Here is a 17,726-nt window from a genome sequence, read left to right on the forward strand (position 1 = left end):
TTTATACGGACTCTAAACTCTACTTTTAATTTTATTATGTTTATTCCGAATTTTAGTTAGTTTTAAATTCCTATATGGACTCTATACTCTACTTCTAATACTCCTTATTTTTAATTCCGAATTTCAGTTATTTCCTAATTGTATTTCTATATGGACTCTAGTCTCCTCTTCTAATATTCCTTATTTTTTAATTCCGAATTTCAACTATTTCTAAATTGTATTTTTATATGAACTCTAGTATGCTCTTCTAATATTCCTTATTTTTTAATTCCGAATTTCAGCTATTTCTAAATTGTATTTCTGTATAAATTTATCTTTCAATATTCTTTAATTTTTAATTTCAAATTTCTGTTAATTTTAAATTGTATTTCTATATTGACTTTAAACTCTTCTTCCCATGTTTTTCTTAATTTGGAATTTTAGTTATTTGTAAATTATATTTTTATACGGACTCTAAACTCTACTTTTATTTTTATTATGTTTATTCTGAATTTCAGTTAGTTTTAAATTCCTATATGGACTCTATACTCTACTTCTAATATTCCTTATTTTTTAATTTCGAATTTTTATTTTTTTTCTTAATTGTATTTCTATATGGACTCTATACTCTACTTCTAATATTCCTTATTTTTAATTCCGAATTTCTATTATTTCCTAATTGTATTTCTATATGAACTCTATACTCTACTTCTAATATCCCTTATTTTTTAATTCCGAATTTCAATTCTTTTTGACTGAAATTGCGAATTTCAGTTATTTCCTAATTGTATTTCTATATGGACTCTAGTCTCCTCTTCTAATATTCCTTATTTTTTTATTCCGAATTTCAGCTATTTCTAAATTGTATTTTATATGGACTCTGTTTTTTTTCTTTTTCTCCGATTAATACGAGAATTTCTAAGTCATGAGAGCGAACGTGGAGGCTCCTTTTTATTCCGAATTTTAGTTAGTTTTAAATTCCTATATGGACTCTATACTCTATAAGTGGTGTGTGGTTTAAATTCTGAGATCCCATGTTGAATTTCCAACACGCTCGTAAGTTCTTCTAAAAAAAATATTTGGAGTGATGTCTCTCTCCAAACCTTTTTTTTTTTTTTTGGGTGGGGTTTAGACAGGATCTGAACCGGACCTGTACAAGTTGAACCTGATGAGACGAGATACTATGCATACATATAAACATTACACGATCCTAATCCCACCAAGGAGAAAAAACCGATCCTTGGCGAGGCAGATCCTGACATATCCTTGTCCTCCCGACCACCACAGTTGATCGTAGCCACCCTGGCGTGCATGCATAGCCAGTTTAGCCACACGAAACTGTAGCTCTCTCGACCCAAATTCCCCGAACCCACCTACTAGCTACTCCTGCACTGCAACAGCAAATGCAAGGAGAAAAGCACCGAGCCAGACGATGAGACTCGGTGACCGTGCCCCGGCGCCGACCGCCGCGTGTGCGTGTTCGCCCAGGCAAAAGACACAGCGCAATTGCGCGCACTCTCTTTCGCAGGCCGCGCCGCCGCCGCCGCTTCGCTTTGCAATTGCATGCGCCCTTTTGCCGACGCCGCCTAGCTTATCATTATCCTTCCTCGTCGGCCGCGGTTTTCACCGTCCTCTCTCAGCTCCCCTCGTGTTTTCACCGAGCGACGCACTCGTAAAAATACATCAAAGAACGCCGCGGTAAAAGCTACGCACCCCGTACGTACGTAAAAAAGTGGGTGGTAAAAAAAAAGGATGGGTTGGTGTACTGGTCTCTGCGTACGTGAAAAGACTAGCTATCGATGCGTGTATCTCTGTGCGTGCGCGAACGGAAGAGGGGAGCAGCAGCGAGAGGCTTTAGCTAGTCTCGCCTTTTTCTTTTTCCCGGCTTTATATAAGGCTCACTCGCTCACACTCACTCACTTGTGTCTAGTTTACACCGATCAGTAGTAGTGCTACTACCACTTTGGGTCGGATCGAGCTTGTTGTTGCCTGCAAATCTGCAAATAATCTTAGCTCCTTCAGCTAAAGAGCAAGCAACGGCTACTAGCTTCCCTCAACGCCCTCGTCGCTTGCCTCACCGTCACCGTCGTCACTCGTCATTCACCAACACTCGTCAGGTACGCTTCTCGCAGCTTGTAGTATGGATATGTGCTGCAGTGTTTAGCTTCTACTGGTGTGATGATTAATTTCTTGGGCTTCTTCCGATCCTGTGACGAAGTCGCTTGTGATAATTTGGGGCTTATTCAGCTCAGACGACCAGATGCAAAGCCTGAAAGTCTGTCGTCTGCTAATCCTGTAGCCGTAGCACGTCGTCTTCTCGTGAGCCTCTGGTTGGATGGAACCTTGGAGAGGAGATGGAAGTATGGTAGTAGTGTCGTACCAGTACTTGTGCCTGCTGCTGCTGCTGCTGCTCGCTGCACATTGAGCTGCGTGGCGTATGCGCCGCGCATTTTGCTGCCTTTGCAAAATGCTCGCCGATGCATATGCATATGGTCTCGTTCTCCTCTTCTTTCGCTCGCTGCTCTTTTGAGGAGAGAGACACAAGCGAGGCCGGCTTTCTTTTGCCCCCAAAGCTGCGTGGCCATGGCGTGCAGCCAAACGCTTCACATCTCTCTTTTCTCTCTCTTTGGCACTGTCGAGATACCAGTCACGCATCACGGCCATGTACGAACACGTCTCCTCCTCTGCAGCAAACCTGCTCTTCTTTCTCTCTCTCTATCTATCCAACGCTATCAAACTGTAGCAGTAGGCCTCTGGCGAGGCATTAAATGCAAGCGAGGCGTTTTCTTAAAACGCAGGCACAGCTCATGATTGCGTCGCTTGTTGGTTTCCTCCTCGTCGTGTTCCAAGCTTTTCGACCTGCAAGCTCGGACGGACGACTTGCCTTCTTGCCGTCGCAAAAGGGTGCCCTAAAAACTGATCCTCGGTCCTTTCCATGTCACCCACGACGAAGAACAACATTGCTCACACAGCGTAGGAGTAGCATACCATTCCTTGTCCTGTCATGGAACATCACCGAGGAAAAAACGAGTAATTTATGTCTACTACAGAATCTTGGCTGGCTGATTTCTATAGCTACCTGGACAGCGCATTTTCGAGTACTAGTATAGGAGTACAGTACTTTATGATTTTGTGGATAGTAGCTTGTGCATGTTTGGGTGTCTTTAGTGCACGTTAAAATTGGAAGTTTGGTTGAAATTAAAACGATATGATGTGGTTAAAAAGTTGAAAGTTTGAAAAAAAAATTAGACTAAACAAGGCCTTTGTATCTTTATTTTATAAACTTTGTGCTGTTGGAGTAGTACTAGACTACCAGTAGGAGTAACTTTGTATTGATAATACTAGGAGATGAACGTACTTGTAGGTAATGGTACTAACAGACTATGAAAGATTCCAACAGCATCTATATATGAGAAAGGGGAACAAAGGAGAATTCTGAAAAAAGAAAAGCACGCAACTCCTCTCTTTGATTTTTTTGCTTTTGTCCATCCATGCATCAGCCAACGGTTAAAAAACCCCGTCGTTGCATCATGGGTCCGCAGCACCAAAAGCCCCTCATCCTCCTCCCCCTTTAGCAGAGCATTTCTTCCCTTTTCCCCCAGCAACGAGGGTAAAAGCAAGCTAGTATCCTACTATGGTCTACTCCAGCCAGGCTACCACTGCCATCCTGCATGTCTCCCGTCCGTCGATCGTGCCATCATCCGCCTGCAGCGTCACGCGAGTCGGGTTCGCCGTGACGACGACGACGACGACGAGAGATCATAATAGTAGATGGAAGACTACCACCAGCGGTAGCATAGAACTTCATCATTTACGGTTAATTTAATAGTCAATTCATATAATATTTATCTATAAATATACACTATTTCTACCTGTTATACGCACATTGTGTCTTGAAATCCGTGCTATAGCCCATTGCTTATCTCTCTTCTTTCACTGTGTTTATAGCTGGTTTATTTATAGCTGTCTTATAGTTTAAGAACGGTGGTGAAATGCTAGAAAAGTTACAATAGGACTAATCTCGCCTTTGCTCCAAAAAAAGAGGGGCAGAAAGACCGGGGCGTGCTCGTGCTGGACCATCCGCCGCTCTCGCGCGGGACCAAACCAACCAACCAGTCGCGCGCGCCCGGCAGCCGAGCTAGCTAGCCACGCCCACCAATTCCACCGTGCACGCGCGCGCATGCGTGCATGCTCGCGAGAACGGTCGGGTCGGGCCCTCGGCGTGGGATCGAGTTGTTTGGTTGCCTTTCCCGTGCTCGATAGATAGCGCCGGACGACGACGACGACGTCTTTCTGGTCTTTTTGGGTGCACACACGCACCCGTTTGCACGTCGCGTCGCTGTCCCTCGCTGCCACTTCGGCTAAAAGTCGTGCGACGACGGGGATCATATCCGTGTGTGTTTGCGTTCGGTTCGACACGTGACACGGCTGTTGTGTTTGATTGTCTCGTATGTACTATATTTTTCACCTCCCTGAAGAAAAAAAAAAAGGAAAACTGAGATTAGTAGGGGAAGGAGTTTTTTTTTTTAATCTTGTGTGTGGCCTTTGTGCATGCGATGCGATTCGCACCGAATCTTGTCTGGTCAGGTAGCGGCGTCACGTACCCATGTTACGTCCTTTCGAGCTTCAACGCCGCCATGATTGCACTCAGTCGCAGCAGCCGCGCGTGCTCGGCTGCGCCGTCAATAATGGCCTCGTATCTCCTCCACCCACAAGGCCACACACAGCCCAGTAGTAGGCCAGTAGCCCACCGGGGTCAACTCCTCCTTCGAGTGCAACCTCTGCCAGTGCCAGCCATCAAACCAAGACCCCCCCGAATTAGCCCCAAATAATATCTTTTTCGTGTCACCTTTTCCCTTTTTTTTTCGTCCTGCGATCAGGCGAGAGTACGTACGAGTACTAGTACTAGTGTACCAGGCAACGAGAGCCATCGATGGCACGCCGCGCTAGTCCACTCGATTACGGTTGCTCGCCGTACGTCTCGGCGCGACGCGGCCGTGGTCCCTGCGTCGCGCGCGCGTCGCGTCGCGCACGCCACGCCGGCGCTCGCATGCGATCATGCGCGAGCTCGTCGCACCGGCTTGGCCTTTTGCCGCGCGCCACGGCTTTTCTGACCCCCAAAATAAAAGAAAAAACGGCTGCAGCCAGCGGCGGCCGGTCAGCCAGCCGGCCAGCTACACGGTGCGCGTACGTACGGGGGGAAACACGCACTGTGTGGGGGGAAGGAAAAAACTCGTTGAGCAGACTGGGTGGCTCTCGGTTCAAAATTGTCTCCATTGATCTAATATTTAAAAACTTTTAAAGTAAAAATATTTATTTTTAACTAAAGTTGCTTACACGCTACTCCCTTCAGGCTAATAATACTTGCCCTTTTAGATAAGGGTAAAGTCAAACTTTAGAATCTTTGATTATGAATCTTTTTAAAATATTTATCCTTCAAATATGATGATTACATGTATAGGTTAGTCTTAAAAAGTAATTTAATAAGATCATATATTTGTTAATACTTTTATACATATTATAATGAAAAATAATGGTCAAAATTATTTTTTTTGAGACCGTGTCCTTATCCAAAACGACAAGTATTATCAATCCGGAGGGAGTACTAACTTAGCTCATTAAACAAAGAAAAATATACTCCCTACATCCATAAAAGTTACACATATTATTTTTGTCACCAAGACCAAGGAAAATTTAAATCATCTTGGATGTTACAAAATCATAGAGTGAATACAAGCATGTAACCAATGAGTGTTTAGATGCCTCCTTGGGTTCTAATCAAATATTTAATTTGTCTCCTCATTTAAGTCTTGAATGCATAAAGACTACAAATATGAATAACTTATTTGAGAAAAACTCAAATGTGAAATATATTTAACTCTTGTGGATGAAGAGAATAATAAACTATAAAAACAGTACTACTAGCTAGCGTGTGATGATATCTAGATTTCCGTTTACAATTATAAACGATTCTAAAATACTTTTATAATATTAAGGAAGTAGCAAAACGATAAATCATAGTGAGTATTATTTAATATATTTGACAATAAACTAGAAGTAGTAGGGGAGAAATAAACAATACAAAAGTCGATAAGTGTAAAATAAACTAATAGAATACTATGCCTTGGGATTACAGATATCTTATGTTTATAATAAATTAAAATAATACAATCTCTTATATTTATATATCGAGGGAGTACGATCATTTAGCGTATTGTGCTGTACGCTAGAAATTTCTTACGTCTGGTTCGTAGAACCATTTGTGGGTGTGATCTAAAGCGAGGGTACCTGCGTACGTAGGTAGAAGATGGGGACGGGGATATGGTTGAGAGAACGGGAGTGGTGAATGCCGTCTTGAATCCACGGAGCAGCGTATGGAGTCACGATTTGTTACGGTGAGCTCTCGCTCTCGTCATGGCGGAGGTGGATCGATCCATCCATTTTCACGCCGGTCGTGGTCATCCATCAATGCTCATGTATCGTGCCAGCGAGATTGCAGGTGATGTCTTCATCATCTAATCGGAAATTCAGCAACCTGGGGAGAAAAAAAAATCAACAAATCGCTGAGCACTGTACCTAATTTCCGGGACGATTCCGTACGAGCCCCCTAACAGTAGTGTACTTACTGGAGTACTAAGTGCAATGAGCTAATGCCATGTTTGCCATTACTACTTGCAAGCAGTCAATCTTTAGGGCAGATGAGACGATCTGATCCGTCCGAAGAAAAGAGAGGGGGAGAGGGACCCAGCCGTGTTGTGGTGTGATGATGGCGCCTTTTGAGCACGCAAAAGAGGAGTCCTAGACCGACCTGCCAATGCCGTGCCCGTGGCAGCCGGCAGGTAGTGGGTTAGCACTGCCTGACCCCCCGACCCGACTCCCCTGCCTCCTGCTGCCGCTAGCTGCGACCTGCACCGGCGCATGCCGCAGCACAACAGCAGCAGCGGCTCACAGTCACAGCTTGTGTGTGCGTACGTACAACCCGAGCACGCGCACAGTGCCGCACCGCAGCACGCGGCACAGCAGCGGCATTAACGCCACATGCTCTCGTAAACGTATGAGTATTTCTTCGCACTTTTTGCAGGCTTGCGATGCAGCGACGACGGAGAACGCGGCGCCGCGCGGCGAAGGGCGAGACGAGGCCCGGGGTTGGGTGCGCGTGGTGGTGGTGCCATGCACGGGCTGATCGGGTTGGATGGTTGGTCCCCCGTCCGTAGCCGTAAGGGTGGCCCGCGTGTGGCAGGTGGCGCATGCAGCAGCGGGCGCAGCGGCTGCTGCTTGCTCTGCTTGTTCCCCTCCCCTCCCCTCCCCAAGCGCCGTGTTGCCTCTGACCGCGCTGCGCGAATGCTCCGCTTTGTCCCTCGACGCCACGCCACGCGAGTAGCGCCACGCACCGCCCACCACCCCATCCATCCATCCATCGGGCCGTGCGCCGTGGTTGGCGGCGTTTTTTCTTGGTAGGTTTTGTATTGTACGCACGCACTGGTAGTGGACGGCTAGTAGCCTAGAACCGGTGTAAGTCGCTAACCCGTAAAACCTACTTATAAGCTAATATAAGCTGCGAACCCGTTTGGATTCGTGGCCGACCCATTACACCCCTACCTAAAACTAAGATCGGTGCTGCTGCTGCTTTTGCCCGTGCGCGCACGAGTAAAAAATGGGTTTGGGCCATGAGGGAACGAGGGGGTGTGTGTGTTGTGTTCTTCTATTCTGCAATGGTGGAGCGCCTTCTTGTCGGGGGCACGCACGCTTCCAAAGTTGTACCGCACGGGCACCGAGGGGCAGGGAAGGGCAGGTTCTCTCGGCTTTGGGACATTTCTTGCTGCATCGCTGGTGGTGTAGCAGTGGTTGTAGTGGGAGTAGTGGCGTTCAAGGCCAAAGGATGTTGCGTTTCGATTTCTCTAGTGCTTGGGCCATGCTGCATGAGGCTTAAACTAAACTTTGATCACACTTTGGATGCATGTTCCTGCACAACACCAAAAATAAAATAAAAATAAAAATCCTCCAAAAATAGCGCTTGGTAGGATGTCCGTCATGCCAGCAATACGCAGTTGAATCAGACTTAAGTGCCTGTCAGCATTGAACAAAGTTTTGTAATGTCAAAAGTTCCATTATTATACACACAATCTGCCTCTCAATGATATTTACAAGTACTACTAGTACTAGTACTCCCATGGTAACATAACACCACGCACTAGCGGCCAGCCACACGAACATGTGATACACTTCTCAATAAAAATCCCCATCCATTCTCCCTTCCTTCCATCCCCTTCGATAATCCACCCCCATCCGTTGGAAACCTCAGCTCCACTACCCTCTCGTGTTTCTCGCGCCCCAATTAATCCACGGGCCACTACGTTTTACCTACCGTCTCACCCCACCTACAAGAAATCATTTCTACGACGCCTGCTACCTTTGGTAAAAAAAACGGAGGATATTTTGCTTCTTCCCTGTTCAATCTTACCACCGGCAGGCAAGGCGAGGTCTATTTATTTATTTACCGCGCGAGGCGGCCACTACTACTACTAGGACCAAACAGGGTCAAAGCAGCTGCAGTAGTTGCATCAGTGACGAAGGGTTCTAATGCCTTTCTGTCCCGCCTCGCATTAATTCTTTGGCTTGGTTGGATGCGAGAGAAAAAAGAGGAGAGATTTTGGTAGAATTGTAAGATTTTTGTTACTACTACCACTCGTTTTCTTGGCTTGGTTTGGTTTGGTGTTTGATCACGCGGTGGTGACATTATAAGGGCGCGGTTGCGCAGGTGTTCGACCAGCGGGTGGCGAGGTCGGCGGCGAGGTAGTGGTGGTGCGCACATGCTCGAGGTGCTGGACATGGCGCCGCCCCGGCACCAGCCGGCAGCTGGGAAGGCGGGCGGCGGGCGCGGGCATGGGCATGGGCATGGGCATGGGCATGGTGGTGGTGGTGGTGGGCCGGCGGCGAGGAAGCAGCCGTTGCAGAGTAGCATGGCGCAGCCCAAGGCGGAGACGGCGGCGGCGGTCGCGCCGCCGGAGGGAGGGAAGAAGTGCGGCGGCGGTGGCGGGAGGCGGCGCGGCGGGCGCGGGCGCGGCGGCAGGGCGGGTGCGGGGCCGGGGCCGGGGCTGGCGGCGGCGCCGGCCGTGGTGGTGGCGCCCGCGGCGCGCGCCGTCATTGGGCCGCCGGTGGCGAGCAAGGGGCTGTCGTTCTGCCGGCGGCCGGGGTTCGGGACGGTGGGCGCCCGGTGCGTCGTGAAGGCGAACCACTTCCTCGCCGAGCTCCCCGACAAGGATCTCACCCAGTACGACGTAAGTCTCTCTCTCTCTCTGCTCCATATGTACTTTGAGCATGGAAGAAAGGTGAGAGCGGTTTTCTTGGTTTCCGTGGCGCGGCGGCGGCGGACTTTGCAGGTGAAGATCACGCCGGAGGTGAGCTCCCGGAGCGTGAACCGGGCAATCCTGTCGGAGCTGGTCCGCCTCTACCGCGACTCCGATCTCGGAGGTCGCCTCCCGGCCTACGACGGCCGCAAGAACCTCTACACCGCCGGGACGCTCCCGTTCGACGCGCGCGAGTTCGTCGTCCGCCTTACCGACGACGACGACGGCACCGGCGTCCCGCCACGGTGCGCGCATTATTTGCCCACAGCCCGGCGCTTCATTCTTCTATCCGGCCATGTCTTAACCGTCATCGCGTCTCTGGCTGCGCAGGGAGAGGGAGTACAGGGTGGCCATCAAGTTCGCCGCGCGCGCCGACCTCCACCACCTCCGGCAGTTCATCGCCGGGCGCCAGGCCGACGCGCCGCAGGAGGCTCTCCAGGTGCTCGACATCGTGCTCCGTGAGCTTGCCAACCGCAGGTACGCACACGCATTGCTCGTCGTCTTGTGTTCTTGCAAGGGAAAAGAAAGGAAAAAAACTAATGCTGATTGGCCCCAATGGTAGGTATGTCTCGATAGGGCGGTCGTTCTACTCGCCGGACATAAGGAAGCCGCAGCGGCTCGGCGATGGCCTACAGTCATGGTGTGGGTTCTACCAGAGCATCCGGCCGACTCAGATGGGGTTGTCGCTTAACATTGGTGAGATGCTCGCGAATATTTGGTGCCCTCATGCATGTATCTTTCCTGGTTGTCATGTGCTTGCTGCTTACATGGTGGATGATGTTGATGCCAGATATGTCATCTACCGCGTTCATCGAGCCGCTACCAGTGATCGAATTCGTGGCCCAAATACTTGGGAAGGATGTCATATCGAGGCCATTGTCGGATGCAAACAGAATCAAGGTAAATTTATGCTTGCGGGGAAGGAATAGTCTAGCCTTGTTACTGTAGTGGGATGTAAGATGTGTTGTTTGGATGCTTTTGGTTAACTGATAGATGGCTTAATTGTGATGCTTTGCATGATTATCTGATTTACCTGTGGAATTCGCCAATTCCATGCAGATCAAGAAAGCCTTGCGGGGCGTGAAAGTTGAAGTCACTCACCGGGGAAATGTGAGGCGGAAGTATCGCATTTCAGGGCTGACAACACAACCAACTCATGAACTGATGTATGTTATAGTGTAATTCATTTCTCGTCATGTACTTTCAATTGTCAAATGTCTTGTACCGAACTTTCACGAAAGTAGAAGCATGCATGTTAAGCACTCCCTCTTGCTTCTAAATCTGAGTATGGCAGACCAAATAGACCAAATTAACTATCAATATCCATATTTCATATACGTTAGCTACTAGGCATTGTGTTAAGCTATGGAACTGATTTTGTTTGTTTTAACAGTTTCCCAATCGATGACCAAATGAACATGAAATCTGTCGTAGAGTATTTCAAGGAAATGTATGGCTTCACCATTCAGCATCCCCATCTTCCCTGCCTTCAGGTGGGAAACCAAAAGAAGGCAAACTATCTACCAATGGAGGTTGGTATTAATCTCATCGTCACAAATTTCATTAGCTGGTCAATTATGTAACATTCAACCTTGGTAAAAGACATCATCATTTTGAGATATTTCTTACCAGGCCTGTAAGATTGTTGAGGGTCAGAGATATACAAAGAGGTTGAATGAAAAGCAGATCACATCATTACTCAAGGTTACTTGCCGCAGGCCTAGAGAACAGGAGATGGATATTCTACAGGTCTAGTTTTTTCTCCTAATCGGATTATAACATTTTGAAATATATGGATTACATGTTTGTCAGGAGTAAATGTTTCAAGTATTTTGTCTTACTAAATTGGATGATAAATCCAAACACCAAATCAGTGCATTAGAATTTAGAAGATACGCATGCTAATGTACGTTAATTGTTCTATGCTGAAGTCTTTGTTTTCATTACCCACTACCAAGTGGTCCAAACATTCCATGCAATTGATGTTCAATAGCTACCCACCCAATAAGTGCTACTAGGGTTTCTCTTCACTTGATCAGCACTCTTGTTATAATGGTTCAAGACTAAAATAATTTCTTTCCAGACAGTTCAACAAAATGGATATGAGCAAGACCCTTATGCAAAAGAATTTGGAATCAACATTAGTGAGAAGCTAACCTCAGTTGAAGCTCGGGTCCTTCCTGCACCTTGGGTATGATTTGCCTTTGTTAATCTCAGTAGTTGGCTAACTGCTCTCAGCTAATAATTTGGGTATGAAATTTTGTGGCTTTCAGCTGAAATATCATGATACTGGGAAGGAAAAGGAGTGCTTGCCACAAGTTGGTCAGTGGAACATGGTGAACAAGGTTAGATTCCCCGTTTTCCGCAGCTGTATACAACAGACGTCCTTTTATATATCATGATGATGGCCTGATCCTGCTAGTTTTCCACTAATTAAGCATTTTTTTTTTTGCAGAAAGTGATAAATGGGTGCAAGGTGAATCATTGGGCTTGTATAAATTTCTCAAGGAGTGTGCAAGAAACTACTGCTCGGGGATTCTGCCAGGAGTTGGCACAAATGTGTCAGATATCCGGCATGGTATATAACTCTTAACTTCATCTAATGGTTTTGCATAATATTGGTGCTTTTATAATGTTATTTGTTGGCTGCATCTTTTCAGTTTTATCTCTGCTCTTCTTGCAGGAATTCAACAGTGAGCCTGTGATACCAATATACTCAGCTAGACCAGATCAAGTAGAGAAGGCACTTAAGCATGTGTATAATATGTCATTAAACAAGCTCAAGGGAAAAGAGCTTGAGCTTCTTTTGGCCATCCTCCCTGACAACAATGGTTCTTTATATGGTGAGTGTCGGTTTGGTAATTGCATCGCAATTTTTCCTTGGAATCCTCATATTGTGTGAGATGCTTAGGATGTAACTTAATATTTGCAGGTGATATAAAACGTATATGTGAAACTGACTTGGGGTTGATATCACAATGTTGCTTAACCAAACATGTTTTCAAGATCAGCAAGCAGTACCTGGCAAATGTCTCACTTAAAATCAATGTTAAGGTACCAAATACTTATAAACCAAGCAGTTAATACTTAGCTTGTCTACACAAATGTAGTGTAATGCAGTAAGCAGACTTGCAGCATTGCTAATGCCTTGCATTTCGGAGTTGTGATACAGATGGGAGGAAGAAACACCGTGCTGCTGGATGCAATAAGTTGGAGGATTCCTTTGGTCAGTGACATACCAACTATTATATTTGGTGCAGATGTCACGCATCCTGAAACCGGGGAGGACTCTAGCCCATCCATTGCTGCTGTAAGGCTGAGCATTTCTATGGTTACATGGCCATCATTTTTTTTTTCAACCTCTTACCTTCTCTAATAAGCTGCATGCAGGTTGTTGCATCTCAAGACTGGCCAGAAGTTACAAAGTATGCTGGATTGGTGTGTGCTCAGGCTCATCGGCAAGAGCTCATTCAAGATCTTTACAAGACATGGCATGATCCTCAAAGAGGCACCGTAACAGGAGGCATGATCAGGTCTTTTTTGAGGAACAATTTGTTCTTCCAACCAAAATTAATTGATGAAGCCTCCTATTAAATAGTTTAGGGTTACCTCCTACCGATTAACTTATTTTTGGTTCTGGTCTTGTTGTGTAGGGAGCTCTTAATATCCTTCAGGAAGGCCACTGGGCAAAAGCCATTGAGAATAATTTTCTACAGGTATGCTACTGCAAATACTGTTTATAAACTAACGTTTGTAGAGTACAGTAGTTAGATATTTGTGGAATCAATTTAATCCTATGTATCTTCAACAAGTACTGAGCCTAGTGTTTTTGTTCGCTATTTGAAGTATGAAAGTTGCTGTTATAGGCTTCTATTTGTATATCTGCTAATAGTATCGGTACTGCTTCTCTTCTAGGGATGGTGTCAGTGAAGGCCAATTCTACCAAGTTCTCCTCTATGAGTTGGATGCTATCCGCAAGGTTAGATGCATTTGTATTTTCTTTACTCAGATATTTTGTCCACTTTATTAGGTTGCCTGACGAAATGTTTTCTTTTAGGCATGTGCATCTCTAGAACCAAATTATCAGCCTCCTGTAACATTCGTGGTTGTCCAAAAGCGTCACCATACAAGACTCTTCGCAAACAATCATAAAGACAGAAGTAGCACGGACAAAAGTGGAAACATTTTGCCTGGTAATTACTATTCATCACCTCTTAAGGCATTTCATTGGATCTACCGCAGATGATAATGCAACCAACATATTGCAAAAATATTTTTTTTTACTTTAACTAAAACCCTCAGTTTGTTGGTAGAACTGTTTCAGTGATTCGATACTTGTTTTCCTATTCATGATATCACATTCACAACTGTTTTTCTTGGATTATTAAGGTATCACTTTGGGTGAACTAACTTTTATATTTACTGTTATTCACTTGATTTCTGTAATTGCTCATGTGTTTGCTAAAAAACAGGAACTGTTGTTGATTCAAAGATCTGCCACCCATCAGAGTTTGATTTCTACCTCTGTAGCCATGCTGGAATTCAGGTAAGAATATTGTAGTGGTCCTTTTGTAAGGCTGACATATACTGAACTTGTCGTTACTCTGGTCCCCATGTCTTCTGTGATTAAGTATTTGAGGAGACTTCATATTGTCTTTTCAACCACAAGCAGTGTAGTACTTCCTCCGGCCCAAAATGTAAGCATTTTTTAGGTTGGTACGGGTATTAAGAAAGTAGGTGAGAATGATTGAAGAAGGTGTGTGATTGGTTGAAAAGAGAAAGTAGGTGAAAAAGAATGGTTGTGATTGGTTGAGAGGAGAAGGTAGGTAGAAAAATAGCTTCATTTTGAGACAAAGTACTGTGCTAGAAATAGCTACATTTTGAGACGGAGGTAGTAGTATCACAGTAGCTAGTTACTGTAGTACCTAGCAAAGGGCATATCTGCACATGCTAGAACAAACAAACTTACTATACAATGGTCAAATTTTTAATCATGTGATTGTACATTATAGTACTTGGATCAGCAAATATTCTGTCTGTAGTAGCGCTGGAATATAATTCCCCAAGTTTGTCCTCCATGTACTGAAATGACTGATGTGTGTGAGTTTTCCAGGGAACAAGTAGGCCAGCTCACTACCACGTCCTTTGGGATGAGAACAATTTCACTGCAGACGAAATGCAGACATTGACAAACAACCTTTGCTACACGTACGGCATTACTGAATCTTGTTAAGTTTATCCTTTGCACTCTGAGCTTCTCTCTATAGAAATTGTCTGACTTGGTACATTTGCTGATGCAGTTATGCACGGTGCACACGCTCTGTTTCTGTTGGTACGTTCTTCTGAAATGATCTGAACATTTTTCCATCATTTTCTTTGTATTCATGTGTTATTATTAGTTGGACACGAATTCTGAAGGTGAATCTTGCATTTCTTTTTTCCTGGTCCAACAGTTCCACCTGCATACTATGCGCATCTGGCTGCGTTTCGAGCGCGGTTCTACATGGAGCCAGAGATGTCGGAGAACCAGACGACGTCGAAGAGCTCCACTGGGACGAACGGAACCTCGGTGAAGCCATTGCCTGCGGTGAAGGAGAAGGTGAAGAGGGTGATGTTCTACTGTTGATGACTGGGAGACTACCTTTAACTACTCACATATGATGTACCTAACATTGTAGAATTTTAGTGGTAGGGATTTAGAATTAGCTTCCTTCAGGAAAGGGAGCAGAGCAAGCATTTGGATCCTGAGCGACCTCTTTTGACCACTCTGTAAAGTACTAAGTAACGCATGTATAATAGTTGTTGTATCAGTCTGAAAAAAAGGAAGTGCACTCAGTGCTTGTTTTTCCAGTTCTAGGATGATTTTCTCTTCATGGTTAAGATCTGGTAAGAGACTCAATACACGAATCCATTATCAGGATAACACCAACAATTTTCACTTATAGAACATATTCGAAAATTTCTGAGAATAGGCTAATAATTCTCAAAATAAAAATAAAAATAACCTGCAGGATGAGCATCATTCGTTGCTGCCATTAAGGACAGTAACTAAGGATATAATGCTGAATATACGAATCTAGTTAAGACGGCCTGAAGCAGGTCCACAGAACCCGACTTAAAATCATTGTTAGTTCAGATTCCGGGCCACATTGTATTTTTACTGTGACTTGCAGATGAACCTTCTTCCATAAATAAATATTGCATTCACTTCAAAGTGATGTTTTATGTGTTAGTGAGTTTTGAGTGGATATGCTGAATACATCAACATGAGCAAACTGAAAATCCAAGTATAGCATTTTTAACAAGCTGACAAATGACAGAATCATGCTGCGATGATAATGTTCGTCCATCCATTGTTAAGAAGTTAAGGTTGCACATTAGATATAATCATCTGCACTGATAGGCATAGGCAACAACAGAAAAAAAAAATACTACTGGCATTGGTGTCTAACCTTGTTTTTTCATCTGCAGAACCGTGTTCCATTTCCTGGCAGGAGTAAAAAAAATCCAGCTCTGCTACAAGCCTGAAACAAGCTAGCTGAAGTTCAGTAGTCCTCAAATTAACTAAAGTGTACAAGCCTGATCACTCGAATGTCTGTTCAGACAAGGTTCTTCAAAATTGCTAATGAAACGGCTTCCAGTGATTGATCATGCTTCTGTTGGTCCAGTCAAACTAATGGATGCTTCAACAATTCCTTTGTCCAAGCATTATATGCTTCAACAACTCCTCAGTACCCCTTCACCTCAATCAAGCTACACCCTGCAGTCTTCTTGACAGTAGGGTGTGCCATCTTGCCCCGTACCCTTATCACATCCTCCCATCTACTTGCTGTTGCATATACATTAGACATGAGCAAATTCACATCAGTAATTTGGGAATCTTGCTCACAGATTCGTTTGGTTAACCGTTCACTCATCTCAACACTCCCATGAGCCTTGCAAGCAGTGAGGAGTGCACCAAACAGTGGCATAGCATCCTTGTTAATTGGAACGTCACCGATCAACCTCTCAGCTTCATCTAGTAGACCAGCACGACCTAGGAGGTTCACAAGGCAGCTATAGTGTTCAACTCTTGGTTCTATCTGATAAACCTCCCTCATTGCATGGAACTGCTTCCGGCCTTCATCAACCAAGCCACCATGGCAGCATGCACTTAGCACCCCAATAAACGTAACACCGTCGGGCTTAACTTTACTTCTCTGCATATCTTGAAACAGTTCAAGAGCTCTACCAGCCTGACCATTTGTGGCCAGCCCACAGATGATGGCAGTCCAAGCTGTGGCATCTCTGCGTTGCATTCGCCAGAAGACCTCTAGAGACTTCTCAATGTGCCCACATTTAGAATACATGTCAATCAATGCGGTGCCTAGGACTGCATCGATCTTCATTTTCCTTTGTTCAGCATACTGGTGAATCCATTCACCTTGATCAAGAGCGCCAAGATTGGCACAGCATGTCAGGAGAGTGACAACAGTGAACCTGTCTGGCTCAACCCGTTGCATCTGCATATCTCGGAACAATGTCAGCGCCTCCTCGAAGCATCCGTGTTGCACACACGCATTGATCATTGCAGTCCACAGAATTAGATCCTTCTCTTTGCACTGGTTGAAGAGCACTCTGGCCTTGTCCAGCTGCCCAGCAAGGCCATATCCCGACACAAGTATGGTCCAGGAAATTATGTTCCTCGCAGGCATTTGCTCGAACAATTTCACCGCCTCTTCCAAGCAATCATTCTTCGTGTACATGTCCAGCAGAGCATTTGCAACTGGCAGATTGAAACCGAAGACGTTATCCATGTACACATGAATCCTCCTTCCCAAGCTCAGGTCCCTCGCTCTAGAGCACGCTGTCACCGCCGTCACCAACGTCACCCTGTCAGGTGTGACACCGCTTCTCTCCATCTGTTCAGACAAAGCAACTGCCGCCGAGTACCACCCGCACCTGATGTAGCACCTGACCATCATGTTCCACAGCACCAGCGCCCTACTCGGCATTTCGTCGAACACCTTCCGCGCGATGTCCACGCGCCCCAGCATCGTGTACATCTCCATCAGCGAGCTCCCGGTGTAGGCGTCCCACCGGAACCCGGTCTTGACGGCGGCCGCGTGCGCCTTGCGCCCCTCGACCGACAGCTTGAGGACCCCGACGGCCCTGAGCACGAACGGGTAGGTGAAGCTGTCCGCCACGAGTCCCCGCGCGCGGAGGTCGTAGTACACCGCCATGACGCGCGCGAAGCTCCCCCGCCTCGCCAGCGTCCTGATCAGCGCGTTGCACTCCCAGAGCGGCATCCCGTGGCCCCTCCTCGCCGCCGCCATAGCCATCGCGCGGGGTGGGTGGCGGCGACGCGACGCGGCCAAGACGTGGGGGGGAATCTTTTCCTATATAGAGAGCGGAAAGTCA

At 46.0% G+C, this 17,726-nt stretch overlaps 2 protein-coding genes across 3 annotated transcripts; one reads left to right on the plus strand and one right to left on the minus strand.

Annotated features, from left to right (window-relative positions):
• The first annotated feature begins 1,893 nt into the window (after positions 1 to 1,893).
• Positions 1,894 to 15,185, plus strand: LOC127777651 (protein argonaute PNH1). 2 transcript variants are annotated; one of them, XM_052304260.1, is made up of 23 exons: positions 1,894 to 2,096; positions 8,738 to 9,257; positions 9,360 to 9,571; positions 9,657 to 9,803; positions 9,889 to 10,022; positions 10,117 to 10,226; positions 10,386 to 10,492; positions 10,720 to 10,858; positions 10,959 to 11,075; positions 11,410 to 11,517; positions 11,600 to 11,671; positions 11,782 to 11,904; positions 12,010 to 12,169; positions 12,259 to 12,380; positions 12,499 to 12,636; positions 12,717 to 12,859; positions 12,980 to 13,042; positions 13,242 to 13,305; positions 13,384 to 13,519; positions 13,799 to 13,872; positions 14,440 to 14,534; positions 14,627 to 14,658; positions 14,780 to 15,185. In XM_052304260.1, the coding sequence occupies exons 2-23, from the start codon at positions 8,790 to 8,792 to the stop codon at positions 14,950 to 14,952; spliced, it is 2,937 nt and encodes a 978-aa protein (XP_052160220.1). In that variant the 5' UTR covers positions 1,894 to 2,096; positions 8,738 to 8,789; the 3' UTR covers positions 14,953 to 15,185. The 2 variants fall into 2 exon arrangements, with proteins under 2 accessions (XP_052160220.1, XP_052160221.1); XM_052304261.1 differs by lacking the exon at positions 1,894 to 2,096 and adding an exon at positions 7,985 to 8,640.
• Positions 15,186 to 15,338: 153 nt separating this feature from the next.
• Positions 15,339 to 17,647, minus strand: LOC127777652 (pentatricopeptide repeat-containing protein At1g31430-like). The gene has a single exon (XM_052304262.1). It carries the CDS (start codon positions 17,645 to 17,647, stop codon positions 16,055 to 16,057), a length of 1,593 nt encoding a protein of 530 aa, XP_052160222.1. The 3' UTR covers positions 15,339 to 16,054.
• Positions 17,648 to 17,726: the final 79 nt, after the last annotated feature.

Source organism: Oryza glaberrima, chromosome 6 (genome assembly GCF_000147395.1).
Source record: "Oryza glaberrima chromosome 6, OglaRS2, whole genome shotgun sequence".
In the NCBI taxonomy this organism is placed as follows: domain Eukaryota; kingdom Viridiplantae; phylum Streptophyta; class Magnoliopsida; order Poales; family Poaceae; genus Oryza; species Oryza glaberrima.